At 40.8% G+C, this 18,842-nt stretch overlaps 1 protein-coding gene across 2 annotated transcripts in view; it reads right to left on the reverse strand.

The window, feature by feature from the left end:
* Nucleotides 1-11,456: 11,456 nt before the first annotated feature.
* LOC110156310 (probable phospholipid-transporting ATPase IIA) overlaps nucleotides 11,457-18,842 on the reverse strand; it is a 56,947-nt gene continuing 49,561 nt past the window's right edge. For both annotated transcript variants that reach the window (XM_020920508.2, XM_055166238.1), the window contains exon 28: nucleotides 11,457-16,941. In XM_020920508.2, coding sequence (XP_020776167.2) covers nucleotides 16,805-16,941 — 137 coding nt within the window. In that variant the 3' untranslated portion in view covers nucleotides 11,457-16,804. The remainder of the gene's footprint in view (nucleotides 16,942-18,842) is intronic.

The following is an 18,842-nucleotide window of genomic DNA, read 5'->3' on the forward strand; positions in this document are numbered from 1 at the left end:
AGAGTGAAGCAACCTACAAGTGCCACACGTTTATGGAAAATTCTGCAACAGACTTGGGAAGAACTTTCTGAACAATATTTGATTTTTCACTAGCTAGGACCACACCAACAACGACACAGTGAAGAAGTTTATTGATAATGTACGAAGTGGGGCAGAGATTCCTGGGTTGAGATTCTTATGGCTGATAGGGGGTGGGAGGGTAGGGTCAAGTTAGCCGAGACAAACTGGGATGATCATAAGATTGCTACAAATACGCTTCTGGGAAATTAGAGGTGTGGTCCAAGTGAGTTGTGGTTTGCTGGTGAGGAGAGAGCAGTTGAGGCATGGTCTGGCTCCTGAATCTCAGTTATCATCTTAACTACACATTCTATTAAGATTTCAAGTTTAACCCTCGTAGAGCACCTGTACTGCTACTTTTTATGACCCAGTGAAGTGTTCTACCTCTTCTCTTCACCTTATTCCTCACTTACTTACTCAGGGCCTGTTTACAGGAGAACGCTTGCAGGTAAAAACAACTAAATATTTGATCAGAAGTGCCTTTTGTTTAGACAGTGACGATGTTTTGGGGGATTAAAAATGCAAAAATCTGAAACCACCCGCCAGAGTGGAAAAGTTGAAGCGTTTCCCTCTAAACTGACCAAGACACAAAACTCTGGTCAGATCTAACTTCTTGGGTTCTTTTTAAAGACAATGCAGTAAAGTGTATTTATCTTGTTGACGTGTTTCGGCTGCTGCTGCAAGTCATCTTCAGAACTGTCACCGGTGTTGGTGGTGACGTGTCGTATATCAGCTGTTGTTACTTCCTGTAGGTGTGGTCAGCCTGATGGACCTGGCAGGTGGCTCAGACTGACCACGCCTCCCGTCGCCCGGTGTTCTCTGGAGGAGGGTGTCCCAGGTGGGTGAAAGGAGGAACGCGCCGTCATCACGGTGAATGTTGTCCGTGCCTTGTTTCCTGATTTCAATCTCCTCCTTGATCCAGCGTTTGAACTTGTTATTTTCTGATCCAATGACCCGAGCCCCGTCCCAATCCTGAATGTGGTTGTTCCTTTTACAGTGTCTGATATGGCAGATTTTAGGTTTTCCTGTTCTGCTTTGTCTTTTTGTGTTCTGGTGAGTCTCCCTGACGTTTCCTTCTCGCATTCCTTTTGGTGTCTGGTCAGATCTGCTCATATCGTGTTTGCGCAGATGTGAAGAAGGAAGATTGTACACATGTGAGCGGACATGGCGGTGTTGTTTGATAGTGTATCACAGCACCACCTAGCCGGCGTGGGCATGGATACCCAATCGAATTCCACACACTTTTGCATCACCGTATGCACACATATTTCCTCCCAAAAACTCTCATCTAAACGAGGAATAAAAAGTGAAGGCGCGATGCCACTTTTGGGTCTTCTGTCTTCATATGCACCACGTTGAGGAGCTGGCTGTGGACATTTGAGATCCTACAGGCTTTTCACACCGTCTGTGGCAGCAAATGTGGCAGAGGACCTTCCAGAGCAAACACTCCAAGACATTCTAGAGGAAATCCAATTCAAGCTCCTCACCATTGTATACAAGTCCCTCCATAACCTGGCCCCCACTTACCTCTCTGAACTCCTCTACCACCATACCTCCACCTGTGCCCTCCAATCAGCTCACGCCAACCTCCTGTCTCCATGACCAGGACTAAATATAAGACCTGGAGGACAGGATCTTCAGACCCTCTGGAACTCCCTGCCCAAACACATCAGAGACGCATCCACACTCACTATCTTCAAAAAAGCCCTGGAAACTCATCTGTTTCCTCTCCTGTTTATCTGTTTCTTTCATTTGTGTTTGTGTCTGTCTGCATCTATGTGAAGCGTCTTTGAGTGTCATGAGAAGCACTATACAAGTGTTATGTATTATTATTAAATCCTTTGAGGGAATGAACTATTTCATCACCAACCGAAACACTGGAGCAGAGTGAGAGTGAGGCCTTTCCTGTTGTGTTCTCCTGGAGCCCCCTGGACACTGCTGTGATGCTGAAGGACACAGAGGAGGAACTCTTCTGGCTCTTCCTCTCCTCGAACTGCCCTGACACAGATCTGCTGACCCTCCCTGACTGATCATCCTGTTAAACTGAACTGAGAACTGGAAAAGTGGAAATGTTGCTGCTGCAAAACGTGGACTTCCCTCAGGATTAATTAAAAGTATATTTCGTATAAGCAGTTTTCACAACCCTAAGAGACCAAAGTGGACCTTGCCATCACTGTAATATATGCATCACAAATTTCAGACTTCCGGTCATTGCGCAATGCATACTGGGAAGGCTTTTTTGAGCGTCAACCCACCATGTTTGTTTTCCCAGTGGGATGCGTCTATTGCCATGCCAGTCTTTTCAAGTCTTTTGAACCATATCGCTTTTGTTTCTGGTTCTGATATTGTCATGTTTTAGTTTTGGGATTCAGACATCATAATTGTGTGGTTGTTGGATGTTCTAACAGCGGAAAACAGCTCAAGAAATTTGTTTGCAAACTCCATAAATGCAAAAGGGAATCACATCTGTGTTACTGCAAAAGTCTGTTCCAACTGTTTCTCTTCCCAACGGATTTGAAAAATAGTGAAAAGCGAATGCGATGGGCAGTACTGATTCACAGGAAGGATGAAAAAGGAAACCTTTGACTGCTTAAATCATCCCGAGTTTGCAGAGAACATTTTGTCTGTGGAGCACTAACAAAGCGGGATCCCGTTTGTTAAGTGAGAGGTACAGAAGACAAACAGGCTGAGTTCGCACTTTTTTGTTCTTATGGTTTTACAGCAACATTTAAGTCTTGGTTGCTTTGCAGTGGAAGGTGTTTCTTGGCAAACAGCTGGTGCCTTTTGACGTTGACTTTTTAAAATCTTAACCAAGGTGGAGCGAGGGATCGGGATTTTGCTTTGATGGCACTCCACATACAAAATGTTCACTGCAAACTCAAGATGATTTCTTAGGCAGTCAAAGGTTTCCTTTTTCTTCCATCCTGTGGATCAATCCTGCCCATCGCCTTCGTGTTTCACCATTTTTCAATTCCGTTGGGAAGGGAAACAGTTTGAACGGAGATTTGCAGTCACACAGATCTGACTCCCTTTTGCAGTTATGGAGTTTGCAAACAAATTTCTCAAGCAGTTTTCCGCTGTTAGGATCCAACAACCACACAATTACAATGTCTGAATCCCAAAACTAAAATATGACAATATCAGAACCAGAAACAAAAGTGATGTGGTTCAAAAGACTTGAAAAGATCAGCTTTGTCAATAGATGCATCCCACTGGAAAATCAAACATGGCAGTTTGAGGCTCACTTTTTTGGAAAATCCTTCCCAGTATACATTGCGTGATGACCGGAAGTCCAAATTTCGTGATGCATGTATACTCAAAAGAAACAGAAAACGCACACCAAGATTCTTGCAGAGGTGCAAACGCAAGGAGCAGCCAGACCAGGGTGAAAAAATGCATAGCACACTCAGTTGGCCGATGTCCAAATACTTTTTTATTAACAAAATAACGTTTCGGCAAAAAAAGCCTTCATCAGATATTTTTCTTGTCTTGGGCCACAGCACAACAACTAGCATGCTGACTGCACAATTTCTGATTATCGCACAACAACACGCTTTATAATTAGACCTCAAAAGCGGCTTATACAACCTAAAGATTTTTGCTCAAATGCGTGAGAAAATTGCGTTCAGGGCCTTTAATTTGTTATTATTGTGAATCGAAACCGTTTAAACTCATAGATGTATATATTTTTTTTGCAGTGTGAGTTTTTGGCGGCGGACCAGCTGGCTCCACGCTAACAGGAAAAGCAGGGACGTTAGAGGAGTTAGTATGTCTGTGTACTCAGGAGTGGAATTACACTTTTCATGGGGCTGATTGAGGTAAATGCCCTCTTTAATGCTCAGATCTATGCATTCACTTCGGAAGGGAAAAAACACGTGTAGTATTCATTTAAACATTTAGCGCTGAGCTGTTGAAGTCAAAAAGAAAGATTTATGAGCGAGAGTTTCGTCCAACTTAAACCATGTCTCCGTAAAAACATTAACACCTCTATAACTTTAGAATGTGGTTTAAATAAATGGCCATATTTTCCTACATGTGAATGAATTGGCCATACACGACCCATGATTTATGCTCTGTGAAATATTTTTACGCTATACGCACTTATTTCATGCATAAAACATTAGGGCACTGTTAAGTTTAAAGACGGGCTATTATGCACAATCAGCTTTCCGGAGCTTTCTACCGTGTTATAACGCAGTTCCCTCATCAAAAACATGCCTGAAGAGGTTTTAGATGTCGTCCATGCGTGTTTGAGTAATCTAGCGTTCTCTCCTACTCCTGGGCACTATTTGTACCCTTCAAGACTCTGCCCACAAGCCTGCGTCACCCATGCTCCCACACGACAATTCTCCATAAACATACAAACGCATGATACAAAACTGTGCACAACAACTTCACAAACCTGATGTTATGTGTAATAGTTTCAAAAGAACTAGATGGTGAACCTTGAAAACATGGAGTGTCCAGCACAGTCTCCAGAAACCCCATCGAGCTGATTTGGGGTGAACTGGACAGAAGAGTGAAGCAACCTACAAATGCCACACATTTATGGGAACTTCTGCAACAGACTTGGGAAGAACTTTCTGAACAATATTTGATTTTTCACTATCTAGGACCACACCAACAACGACACAGTGCGAAGAAGTTTATTGATAATGTACAAAGCGGGGCAGAGATGGCTGGGTTCAGACTCTAGGTGGGGGCTCCGTTTCAATATTCAATTGGTCCAGCCAGAATGGGTCCCCCCTTGTAGGGGTCTAATGACTGAAAGACAAACAAAATAGGGGGTGGGAGACAAACAGGGATGATGGGAAAGGCTGCTACATATAGGCTTCTGGGAAATTAGAGACATGGTCGAGGTGAGTTGTGGTTCGCTGGTGAGAGGAGAGGGCGGTTGTGGTGTGGTCCTGCTCCTGAATCTCTGTTAATCATGTTAACTACATCTATTGTAAAAAGAACGAGCCACAAGTGTGTTCAGCTGTTCTACCTGCTAAAGGTGGACAGTTTCATGAATCAAAAGTTTAGAAAATGTTTTGGTCAACAATAAACAGTAAACAGTAAAAAAAATGGAAAAAGTGTGGTGTTCTAAAACTTTTGACCAGTAGTGTATGTACATTTTTCAGTAAGGGCAACATTCTGTCAGGATTTCAAGTTTAACCCTTGTACTTTAGACTTTTTTATGACCCAGTGAAGCGCTCTACGTCTTCTCTTCACCTTATTCCTCACTTACTTACTCAGAGCAACCTAATTATTCACCACGTTGAGGAGCTGGCTGTGGATATTTGAGGGCTTTTCACACTAGTGTTCTCTCCTACTCCTGGGCACTATTTGTACCCTTCAAGACTCTGCCCACAGGCCTACGTCACCCATGCTCCCACATAATTCTCCATAAATATACAAAAGCATGATACAAAACTGTACACAACAACTTCACAAACCTGATGTTATGTGTAATAGTTTCATTAACGCTGATTGTGTTGTGATAGCGCTCTGAAGGGGGAGTGACTTTTGGCTTTTAGTGGTGTAAATATGTTATGTGTTAGCAGTTAATACCCAATAGAAGTGCTGCAATGGAGGATAAACGTTACTTTCAATTAATGCTTTTCCGTGGCAAAATATCTGTGTAAATGTCTCGCGTATTTTCCATCACCTTCATAAATCTGCCCCATCACCAAATCTTCAACCAACAAGGTCCACAACGGATAAACATTCTAACATGAAGAATTTATCCACAACAAACATCAAGGTAAGAAAGATGTAAAGGTGAACAATGATGACGCATAAGTGAGCTACTCCTGAGCAAAACTAACATTATGGTCATGAATAAAACAGAAGTAACTTGTTAACTCAGACTGATTCTACAATTAAAATAAAAAATCGATTTCATGATGTAGATATTAGAATAGACAGAGAGATTTGTGCCATTTAAATGCCAGATGTGTAATCTGTGATCATCTGTAGCATTCGAACTGCACAAATTTATCTATGCCAGTATCCACTAGCCTAATTCATCAGCCGGTTTCACTTCGTGGAAACCGTCTGACCTCGCAGCGTTAGGGTTCGTTTGCTCGACGGTAGGTGGGTACTTTTTTCATTTAACCAATCGCTGCTATTTGGTCGTGACGTATGTAATGCACCACTAACGGGGCTAACTGGTATATTAAGCTTTTCCCAAATCCCGTAGGAAGAAGGACAATAACATCTTTGATAAAATTCACCAAACATTCTCTTTGTTCTGGCTTTAAATCCTCGATCTCAGAAATCATTGACAACACAGAATGTATGGCTCTTCACTGATTGGCTGATGCCCAAACTCGCACTTCCAGGGTTTTTGCAAACCGTCTAGTGCAGGGGTCTCAAACTCAAATTACCTGGGGGCCACATTAGATAAAGTCTGAGTGAGGCTGGGCCGCATTGAGTATTCGATAAATAGCTGTTGCACGGGAAAAAAGGAGAGAGAAAGAACAACACGCAACACACTTTCTTAATCTTTAATAACAGTTCAGAACATGAAAATGTATTCAGAACGTAAGTTTAAACTAATACATCTACTCTTCTTCTTTTGCCTACTCCTTGCTGGTTGAAACCTGGCTACGATTCATCTTGTACAGCTGAGAGATATTTGGCTTGCAGGAGGAAGCAGATCCTCAGGATAGATTGAAGATGCTCATCAGTGAGCCTTGACCTGTATGGTGCTTTCACACCAACAGTATTTGGTGCGCACCAAACGATCCATTCGAACCAGAAGTGGTTAGTTTGGTTCGTTTGCGTTGGTGTGAAAGCGTCAATCGGACTCGACCCGAACCAACTCAAGCGGACCGACATCTCAAAAAAGAGGTGGTCTCGGTTCGCTTGAATCCGCACCAAATGACCAACTTTGGTGCGGTTCCTCTGGTGTGAACGCGAACCCGGGTCCAAACCATAGACAGCAGGTCCAAACGAACTATTCTAGATGGGAGAAACGCGTCTCCTGCCTGTAATGACGCGCTGTACGACTCCAGCGCAGTAACAGATTGTTGTCCAGACGCAGACGCGATTCATTTTCGAAATATTTTACCAACAATGGCCAATAAAGAGAATGTAACACACAAAGATCAGAGCAAGAACGTGCGAACGTGTGGCTCCAGAGTGAGTCAAAAATGGAGGTGTGTACTTCTGTGCAGGACCTGCACAGAAGTCCCGGTGTTCCCCGTGATCATGTAGGAACCAGCATTTGTTATTTTAGGCTTTAATTAACCAAATAATTGTATGGCAATACGCAATCGCCCATTCAATTGATTCACCTTTAAAAAATGTCCTGCTTTTAGCCTAGTGTGAGAAATACAGTCGGACTAGATCCAAACCAGAGTCCCGAACCAGCAGGAGCAGCTCCGGTTCTGTCCGGGCTCAGATGACGTGGAGCGGGGAGTGAAAAGCGCTTTCCCGGGAAGAAACCAAATGCGGACACCAACTAAACTGGATTCACGTTCTGTCCGGATGCTTTGCACCACTTCGGAACCAGCCGCGGTTCTTGAGCGCGGAGGACAGGAGCAGCACAGACCTGTAGGTGTAGTCCACAGCGCATTCTCACTTTCCCGCACGGAACACGGAACCAGCGCGCAGACGGCGGAACGTACCCGCTCAGACCCAGTCATTGCGCACTGGTCTTGCTCGCCACCGTCTGGAACCAGCACATGGAGGACAGAGCCTCCGGACCATCTGACCAACACGCTTGTAGGACGACAGAAAACCAAGGACCAGACTCCAGCGCCGTCCTGAACGCTGTTGGCTTCTGCTGTTACCCGAACTCAGAACTGATGCGGTGAGTTTGTAGAAAGTTCTACGTTGCTGTTTTATGAGTTCATGGTGATAAGATGAGGACGACCGCGGTATTAACAGGGAACATCAGTATTGGTTACTGGAGATATCACTGTTCTACCGGGATACAGAGGCTCGTTAATCGGACCAGTTTTGGTTCGTTTGCCGGTGTGAAAGCGGACCATACTGGAGTGTATCCGCTTCTCGTGTGTCAAACACGGATGGAAGACGCTTGTTTTTGCCTCGTACTTTTTGCTAACATGTCGCCAAGCCTCTGGGATAGATCACTGCAGTTTTGTGGTGCTTGCATATTGATGGGACAGCTGTGTTTGCCGCTGAGTGCGCGTGGATTTCGGCGACGCACAGGTGGAGCTTGGTCATCGGGTTGCCAGCAAGTTACGCACCGAGTGTTGAACAGATAAACAGACTTCTTATTACCCCCTCCAATAAAGGTCCCATACTTATGAACAGGGGAATTGCGTCAGCGCCTCCTCTGCGCTCTGATGCTGTGGTTGTGGGAGCGTAAAGTGAAGTGCGCACACGCGTACCACCACGTGTGGTTTGTTTGGTTCTTCGGTGACGCCGTATGTGCACGTGTACTTGTATTAACAGATCCACTTAGACTCGTTGCTTCATAACTGCTGTAAATTGAGTTTTGGGATGTAAACTGCGTTAATAATCTGTTGTGAATCTGTATGGGCACCGATTGCAGGTTCATCTGTCAGTGCGGCCCGCGGTCGGGGGTGGGATTGTGCGTACATCTACCGCGGGCCGCACTGACATTATTCTTTGGAATCAAGTGGAGGGCCGCAAAAAATCCTTCCGCGGGCCGCAGTTGGCCCCCGGCCGCGAGTCTAGTGTATTCCGATTCCTGACCTAGTCAATGGAGAGAAATGAAATTGAGCAGAGGGACTAGGTGGCACCACCTTGGCTTAATATCTACATCATGAAATCGATTTTTTATTTTAATTCTAGAATCAGTCTGAGTTAACAAGTTACGTATTAACAAATTACTTATTACTTCTGTTTTATTCATGATAATAAAGTTAGTTTTGCTCAGGAGTAGTTCACTAATGCTTGTCGTTATTCACATTTATGTTTTCGTCTTTCTTACCTTGATAGTTGTGGATAAATTCTTCATGGACAGAATATGTCCTTTGTCGATCTTGTTGGTTGAAGATTTGGTGATGAGGCAGATTTGGTGAAGCTGGTGGAAAATACACAAGACATTTCCACAGATATTTCGCCGTAGAAAAGCATTCATCCCGCAAAAGTACAGCGGGCGCTTTCGGCTGTTGTGAAAAAGGTCTACAAAAGTAAAACAAATTCTCATTCTCAGTATGTGGACAGGTCATTGGTCAGAATTGTGACCATTCAGATCAGAGAGAGGCATTTTTTCTGTTTAAATCGGTTTAAAACTGGTGACCCAAATGAGACTCAATCTGCTTTCAGATTTGGTCATTTGTCTTGAGACTCAAAACACCAAATTATAACATGAATGACTTCATAAAAATAATAATGAATTACTTTTGTAACATAGTTTATAGCCTTGTCAAAGCCTCTTAAAGCACTACACTGTGACATTATTCATTCACACCATTACTGACGGGGCAAGGCGGTCAATCTGTGCCATCGACCCCTCCAACAACCACCAATCTTTCACACACATTGACTTCTGCAGCCAGTTTCCAAACGTCTGTGCATAAAGGAATCTTAGACAATAGCAAAGTTGATGTGGTCATGTTCATATTTCCATGACTTTAATGTTCAGACCACAGAATCAGTACATGACTTTGGTGAAATGTCTGTTGTTAATCTGTAGTTTGTGGTGTGGTTGGATAAATATAGCAGCGTAATGGACTTCACCGCTCATATAAATGATCAGTTCAACAATTGGGGATTTTCCTTTTGGAGATTTCTTATAAAAATATCACAAAATCAATAGTTAAATGGCACCTATTACGTCTATAATGTTTGCCTATTTAGACCCTACCCAAAATTAAAGGGACAGTAAGTAAGACTGACAAATATTGTTTCTACTGGTAACAATCCATATGCACGTATGCAAATCCTTATGCATACTTAAAGGAGGAACTGTATTTAAGATTTTGATTTGAATTCCACAAACTTGACCTAACTGTGTCCCCTGATTTGAGATAGATCAGTTCAAATCAAGTATGGCTTTTACTGATAACAACTCTAATGCTGATTTATTCCAAATGATAAAAACATTAGACATGATGCCAAGATGTTTATGTTATAATTTGGTGTTTTGGTTCAAGACAATTATCCAATCAGAAAGCAGAATGAGCCCCTCATTTCTCATTTGGGTTGCCAGTTTCGATGTTAAAATGTAGTTTTAAAAGCACTAACTCTGATAATAATATAAACTGCTACGGTATTGTTTTGCCTGAAATGTTAAACTTACTGCCAACTTATAAACAAGCAGTCGACGCTACCAGACCAAGTAACAGGTCCAATCTGTGGGGAGAGAACCATGCATGTAGCAAAAATATGTTTTTCTACGTGAATTTGAGCAATAACAACTCGAGTAAATGAATAGTCACATTTTTATACAACATTTTTCAACCTTCAAGGCATTCAAAGCACTTCACATCCAGTGTTGGGAAGGTGACTTTTAAAATGTATTCCCTTACAGATTACAGATTAAATATCCCAAAATGTAGTTTGTAACGTAATACATTAAATTACTCAAAGTAAGTAACGTAATCTGAATACTTTGGATTACATGATTTGCTGTAGAGAAGCAAAGATGAGGATATCGTCACATGAGATGTTTTGTCTGCTAAAAGAAAATGAAAAGCCCAGTTTTTACTTAACCAAATTAAACATATTATTGATAGAAGAGGAGACAAGGTCCGTGCAGCATGGTTTAGTCCTGTTAAATCCTGTTTTAGTCTTGGTTTAGTCCTGGTTTAGACCTGGTTTTATTCCTGCTTTTAGTCTGGGTTTAGACCTAGTTTAGACCTGGTTTTAGACCTGGTTTAGACCTGGTTTAGACCAGGTTTAGAACTGGTTTGGTTTGGGAATAGCCCAAAATGTGAAAACAGGAAAATACCACCGTGTAATCCATTTATTTTAACAAAGTAACTGTAATCCAATTACCACTCATTGAAACAGTAACTGTAACTGAATACAGTTACCCATAATTTGTACTCTGATTACATGTAATCTGTTACTCCCCAACACTGTTCACATCAAGAAACCACTCACCCATTCACACACACATTCATACACCAGTGTATGCAGACATTATGGGCAAAGTGGGTTAAGCTTTCATCTGCAGAAGCTGAAATCGTACCGCCAACTTGTGGGTCAGTGGATTTCACCAATGATGTTTTTGTCAAAAGCGGGATTCAAACAAACAACCAGCCTTCTGATCAGTGGACAAACTCTCTACCAACTGAGCTACTATCGCCCTGAATCCATGATAAATATGTTTAATGCCATATTGTGAAACATACCAAGAAAACCAATAACCCATCCATGCAGATAAGCAGGTGATGCCCCTGCACCAGTAAAGTTACGTAGTGCAACTTTAACATCACTTCTATTTAAATAAAGAACATAGAAACACAATGTAAAAGAAAACATGAGGTTTATTCATCACAACATTGACACAGGTTTCCCTTTTGTTCTGCTCATGAGCGAGCAACAAAACCATCACACCATAAATACAAACTAGAATAAATAACATAACAATTCATCTTTTGCACTCACCCAAATTAAATTCAACGAGCAGGTTTAGTCATGTTACAGTAAAAAACAGAAAACAGTATTCAAAACAAAACGTGTGCAAATCAGAGAAAGAGGAGTGAGGAGGTTATGGCACATTCACAAGTCACTCAAATGTGACCAGGTTTAGAAATGACGAAAGGACAACATGATGAATTATGTTCAACAATTGTAAATAATAAAAAAAAACAGTACAAAATATAATTACAATAGAGAAATACATGTGCAGTAGTACTTCCTTCACTGTTTAACTTCCTTTAAATGAAAATGGATGGACAAAGTTGGAGACAAGTGGAGGTGGTTCAGCGTATTCAGAATCATTACCACTGGACTGAAAAACATGATTCAAGAGTCAAAAGTCACTGCATTCTCAAACTCAAATCTCAAATAACGTTGGAACTGCAAACAGAGCGAACGGCACTTCGTTCAGCGATTTTCATTTCAGAGGTTGGTATCTTGGTCATGATGTTATGGTTCCATTTTGTGTTTGCAGATCAGAACTTATTCACTAAATAAATTGGATACATTTATTTAGGTGACCAATTTTGCTTAAAGGTGCACTGCTTAACTTGTCTAGGGAATGTTCTGCTCCTGGAATAGACTTGATACTCAATGCAGATTCTGATAACATGGTGATAATGAAAAACAATGGTACTTTCTTTTCTATTCCCATGTGGTCCTAATCCTTCAGTGGTCCACGGGTGTATACTAGTCTATGTGCTCTTACACTTGTTCTGATACAGCTCTAGATCATTCTAAAGCTATTCTGGGAAGGTTAATTTCTGTCCTGTGAATGGGACTTTTGTAGTATCGATACTTGTTCAAATGACTATCTGATTTTCGATACTTTTGACAACCTTACTGTATGGCACTACATTGTTCTATATCAAAGACAAACCGCTGATGCCACCAGGCTAAGTTACAGTTACAGGTAGAGAGTCTGTTCACAGCTAGAACGTCTTTTGTCAATAAAAACACATGTATTTAAATGAATGGCAGATGGATACGCTTAATGCCATACTGTGGAACATTCTAAGGAGGGATAACAGTTCCGTAGAAGCAGGTTGTCAATAGCCTGATTCATCAACTGGTTTCACTTCGTGGACCTCGCAGCATTAGGATTCGTTCGCTTGATGTGTGGGTACTTTTTATTTAACCAATTGCTGCTATTTGGTTGTGATGTACGTAATGTGCCGGAACACTCAGTGGTGTCCAAGTAATTGCCAGCACAACAGGAAACAAAGCAGAGAGTGAACATGTCTGTCAACGATCATTGTCGTTTCTGCGAGATGAACTTGCGAATTTAAAGGTTTGTCAAAAGTTTATATTTGACAAAGGAAGTCCAAAGGAGGATGATGTATGCAGTCTGCTATTGCAACTTGGGTTGGTTCAGCTCTTTGCTGACTGGCCGATGTGCAGTCTACAACTTTCGGGGTTCTTGCAAACAGTTTAGTGTATTCTGATTCCTGACCTAGTCGCTGGAGAGAAATGAAATTGAGTGGAGACACTACGTTGTCAATAACCTTGTGTTAGGAAGATGAATTCTCACGATATTAGTGAATTCATAAACTCACAGGAATCCATTGTTGCACAGAAATAACATCTCCATGCAGACAAGGTAGTGGACCCTGCGCCAGAAAAGTTACATAGTGCACCTTTAAATCGTTTGAGAAGTTGATTAAAAATACTGTTTGTAGATCAACTTTATAAACTGCCTGCCCAAACAGCTACAATGTCCACACTGTTGGACTATATTTGCTTCCCTTTCTGTTGACTGGACACTGGTCGCTGTGGATATTTTAAGTTATGGCTTTCGTTTTACAGTGACTCATGGAGTTTGACCACAGACGACACAATGCATTCTCCAGTGGACGAGGACTGACCGAGAGCTGACCAGGAGTCCAACGTTACAAATAACTTGCACTCCTTTGCGGTCAACATAATCCTAAAAATACGACAGACTGTCTATTCGGGGCAACAAGAGAACACAGATATAGCCAGAGTCATTTTAAATTAAACCTTTGTACCACCAGCCTCCGCCATGTTGTAGTCGGAGTGACGCATAAGCAAATAGTCAAACCTGTAAACTTAGTCATTTAGAGACAGTTTTAGAGCAGAATGAGTCAAGTCTCTAGTGATTTTTTAGCAATATGACTCAAAATAATCACTTTCTTCCAGTAATTTCCCTTCATTGAACTTTAGAGTGGGCGATATGACAAAAAAGAAAAGGATTTTTTAAAACCTAGGTCACTGTAATTTCAAATATAATCATTAGGGATGCAGCGATCCAGCTTTTTCAGTTATGATACCGTTACTGATACTTTGATTTAAGTATCTGCCGCTATCCGATATTACCCGATACCAGAGTAGGGACAGAAAATGACACTTATTTCCTTACATTACAGTAATTTATTACACAAGAAATCAAATTGTGCTACGCATCTGTTATTTATCCTCCAAATTAGAGATCGATCATGTTTTTTTTTTTTTTTTTTTTATGACTGATGTAGACTGACTAGAATTCAGAGCAACCCATGGCCAATAAGATATGCAAATATTTTTAAGCTGATACTTCTACTTATACTGGCTTGATACCAAGGGCTGATTTAGATTATTTTCCCCAATTTATGCAATTTAAATTGACTACAAACTCACCCTCTGCCTTTTCATGACCACAAAACTATAAGAGAGCTGTGCTGAGTTTTCTCAATTTGCAGTTAAGTGTGAAATTAATAAAGCTGTGTACTCTTTGTGTGTCAGCCAAAACTGAATGTCGGCCTGTGCTGAAGATTTAAAGTGCAAGTGCAAATATCGACCTAATATATAAATATTTTAAAACATTACGAGATATTCCAGGGCAGGGGTCTCCAACCTGTATTTCAGGAGTGACCGGTAGCTCTCCACCCCCTTCCAAGTAGCTCGCCAAGGAATCTTTGAATTACACGTATTGTGCTGAATAAGTAAAATCTAATGAATTAAATGCCGATTACCACTGTACATGTATCATTTATAAATAGATAATGGTTTATGTTTTATAGGCATCTAACTGTACCTCATCTAAAGCTTGCCAAGGCTCTTAAACTCAGTTTTTTGTGACTGTTAAAACTAGTAGGTCTCTGTCATTTTTATGTTGTAAAGGCAACTCACTGGAGAAAAAAGGTTGGAGACCCCTGTTCTAGGGCCTAAATCACCCTGTAAATAGTCATATTACATCCAATTAAAGGTCAAAGCAGGATATCGGCTTAACTAATATGTTGAAACTAGGGGAGTAACGATAACGACACAGTATAAACCTCACGGTACGATATTTATTGCGATATCGTGGGAAAAGCTCACGATATGGTGGGGAGGCTCACGATTAGGGATGTAACAATATCCAAATCTCTTACGATATTTACGTAATATTTTCACAATATACATCTCACGGTACGATATTTATTGCGATATTTTGTGGAGGCTAACAAAACTGTTAATATGCTACTTTTTCCTCTTAAATGCCTTGACAAGACTTAATCCAAAGAACTAAGACTTAAAAGTGCTTAACTGTTATTTCTTTTTGTAGTCTGCACTGAAATGCAGCAAAGGATCATGGTCTATGTAGTTCCCTCTGTCTTTTGTTACTCTTAATTTAAGCAAAGAGACTTCGATATATTGTGATGGTCCATGATATTATTATTAGAACTTTGACGATACGATATCACGATATTTCGTTACCAGATCTTTCGAAGTTTTTCAATATGAGTGCTGATATTCGATACCAGTACGGTGCATCTCTAATAATCATGATACTTGGATATGTAATCGCTTTGCCTCTCATTTAAGGTGTAAAAATGCAATCTTTTTTACTGTAGGAGTTTATACTTCACTGGGATTGGTCAACTCCACCTGTCACTCACAAGGTAGACATGTGGAGATTATGTCAAAAATATGGGTTAAGGATTTTCACTGTTGTTCAATAACTGTGAATAAACGTAAACATAAGAAGTGGTTTATAGTGTCATATCGCCCACCCCTAATATAAACTTTTTTCATTTAAATCCTTCACAAAGGTTAGCATCATTATTGATCATTTTCAAACAAGAATCATCACATTTTAATAAAATATTTCAAACTTAATGCTGCATTGGCTGTCAGAAAAGCGAGTCTTATTTCCCTTATATTGTTCTCTGCAGTTTGCACCTCGTTTCTGCAGGATTCACTCCGGTTCATTAGCATACTGCACGCAAACCAATACATTAAAGGGCATTTCGGTCCATGCACGCTCCCAAGACAACATAAAAATCCCATATTATGCTTTTTCAAAATCTTCTTTAATGCATTTAAACTCTCTTTTTTATGTTTTATACGTGAAAATAATTGAAATGTATGGACAGTGTGATGTTTTGAGAACATAATTACGTGATAAGCTTAATTCAAGATGATTTTGCATAATATGGGACCAGACAGAGACATGTTATTGTACTGTAGTGTTTCTGAACTGCAGTCGAAGTAGCAGTAGTAGTAAGAGCAGTAGTTGCAGAAGTAGTAGTAGTAGTCAAGTTGTTGTGGTTTTAGCAGTACCAGAAGTAGTAGTAGTAGTAGTAGTAGTAGTAGTAGTATGAGGAGATGGGTGGGGAGAAGCATCGGTGTGATACTTGAGGACAGAGAGGAGAAGTAGTAGTAATAGCAGTAGTCGTTAGTTATGTTTTAATGGGAGATCATTATAACATGCTTAATAGGCCAATTAAAGTGGAACTTAAAGTGTAATCTTTCTGTGTTGCTGTGGTAATAATACTGGTAGAAGTAGTAGTCATACTACTATGAGGAGAATAATTAGAAGTGCTATGAGTTTGGAGTAGCTGGGTGGAGAGAAGCACCACCGTAGGATGTAGAGGTCTAGGGACAGTAGTAGTAGTAACAGTAGTTACAGTAATAGTGACAGTCGTAGTGGTAGCAGAAGTGTAGGGTCGGGTCAGTAGTAGTAGCAGTAGTACTAGTTGTAGTAATAGTAGTAATTGGTAATAGCAGTGGTAGTACCAGTAGTAAGTAATACCAGTAGTAGTAGCAGTGGTAAATAAATACTTGAGGATGTAGAGGTGTAGTGGTAGCAGTATTAGTAGCAGTAGTAGTAGCAGTAGTAGTACCAGTAGTAGTAGTAATAGCAGTAGTATTAGCAGTAATAGTTGCAGTAGTAGTAGCAGTGGTAGTAGTAGTACTATGAGGTGAGTTTGGAGTAGCTGGGAGGGGAGAAGCGTCGCCGTAGATACTTGAGGATGTAGAGCGGTAAACAGCTGACCAGAGTGATCACTGTCACCTTCCAAAAGAACGACACTGTGGTGATGAAGTACACGTCTGCAATGGAAACAAAAGAGGAAGAAATATGTCTTTCATTCTTCAGCTGAGATTCACAGAAATTCAGTTACATTTAATACGAACTTGTACTCAAAGTACTACACTACACTGTGATTATTCATTAACTCCACACTCAATGGGGGTAAGATCCTGTTGTGGCCACAGCTGCCCTGGGTCAGACTGATGGAAGTGGGGCTGCCAATCAGTACTATCGATCCCTCCGACCAACACTCACGCCGCATGCATACTAGGCAATGTGGGTGACATGTCTTGCCTAAGGACAGAACAGAGCGGTCAGAGTGGGATTCAGTCCAACCTTTGGACCCTGTTGCCCACACTTGTAACTCTAAAAACTATAATAAGGCTTTGACTTTTACAACATCAACTTGTGAGTTAATTAAGTGGGGCTTAGACCCATTGTTTTGGTGCAGTGGTAAAAAGCAGAGTGAACCAATATAAAACATAATTTATTTTTCAGAGTTTTAGAGCAGCTCAGAAACAGAATTTACTCTTGAGCAGCAGAAGGTCATCGAGGTGACACCACCAAATATATAAATGCAATTTAGCATAAATAGTGTTTGATTTTCAACAAAAAGGTGAGAGTGACTAAAACTCTTAAGTAATGCTAACTGTAATTTTATGTGTAGCTCCAGTGAGTCAGTTCTTTCTGGTCAGATTGTGTTAAAATAAAGCTCAGATTAAAATCTAATAGAGCCTCTGACAGAGCAGTGCCTTAAATTAGCATCACAGCCCCAGGGAATGTTGATGACATCAGTTGCGGAGTATCAATAACTGACAATTTCTGCACCATCAATCCAATATTCACACACCACATTCATACTTCAGTGAGGTGGGTGAAGTGTCTTGCCCGACGACACAATATCAGTATGCACTGGTTGTACCACTGACTTTACATAGCATAATGTTTACCATAGTTTCCTCCTGTTTACACCAACTTGTTTGTACGGAATACCCACAGCCTTTTACAAGCATCTAAACTGAATCCCCTGCTAATCCCTTTATAGAACACAACTTGAACACAAAACTCAAAATGAACCGCACAACTTTTTCAAAATGGCCCAAAACGTCAGAGAAATGCCCTTAAATCTATTCTGGTGGAACACTGGGGGAAAAGTGCTGGGGAGGCTTCCACTTGACCACATGCAGTCACACTCCACGCCCAACTTAAAGATACAGGCACAGGGAGGGCAGGCTCTGGACTACTGGGCTTTTCTGTGACACAAGTCTTAAAAAGATAAATAAAGTTACAAAACCTGGCAACACTCAGCTCACAACAAGATGGCTTACTTGAATGTAGTTATGTCATTGTTGGGTTTCAGATGACCAAAGTACAGGGGCAAGTGAATTCATATTGATGAGGTGCAGGTTTTGATATCTGATTGGGTAAATGTGAATGTGATATGATAAATAAATAATGCTCAGTAACTGTGGATTTTGGAAGTACATACAGTATATCTTTTGAAAATATACAAAATCTAAGGAACAATTTAGAACTACACTTTTAATTGATTCGAGCGTGGTAACTACTTAATTGGAAGTGTACCTTAACCATAACCTTTCCTGATGGTTTTCACATTCTAGAAAGTGGTGATTTCACTTGAAAAAACTTGAAAATGGCTTTTTAACACAAATCTTGTCATTCACAATACATACTCAGTCATATTGAGTGAGATCATATTAGCCAATAAATCTACACTGGTCAAAACAACCAAACAGGTTGATCTGAAAAGAAATTATTTAAACTTTTTACAGTGCATTAAACAATTTGAGAATTGTCTGTTCTTGTTTCATAGAATGTGAGGAAACACCAGGATTTTGGTACAAATAAACCTATAAAATGTTTGAGGAAGCAGACCGGACACTTGGCATTTCCTCTTGAA

This window comes from Boleophthalmus pectinirostris, unplaced genomic scaffold (assembly GCF_026225935.1).
Source record: "Boleophthalmus pectinirostris isolate CB_2022bp ecotype Guang Dong unplaced genomic scaffold, ASM2622593v1 HiC_scaffold_8, whole genome shotgun sequence".
NCBI lineage: Eukaryota > Metazoa > Chordata > Actinopteri > Gobiiformes > Gobiidae > Boleophthalmus > Boleophthalmus pectinirostris.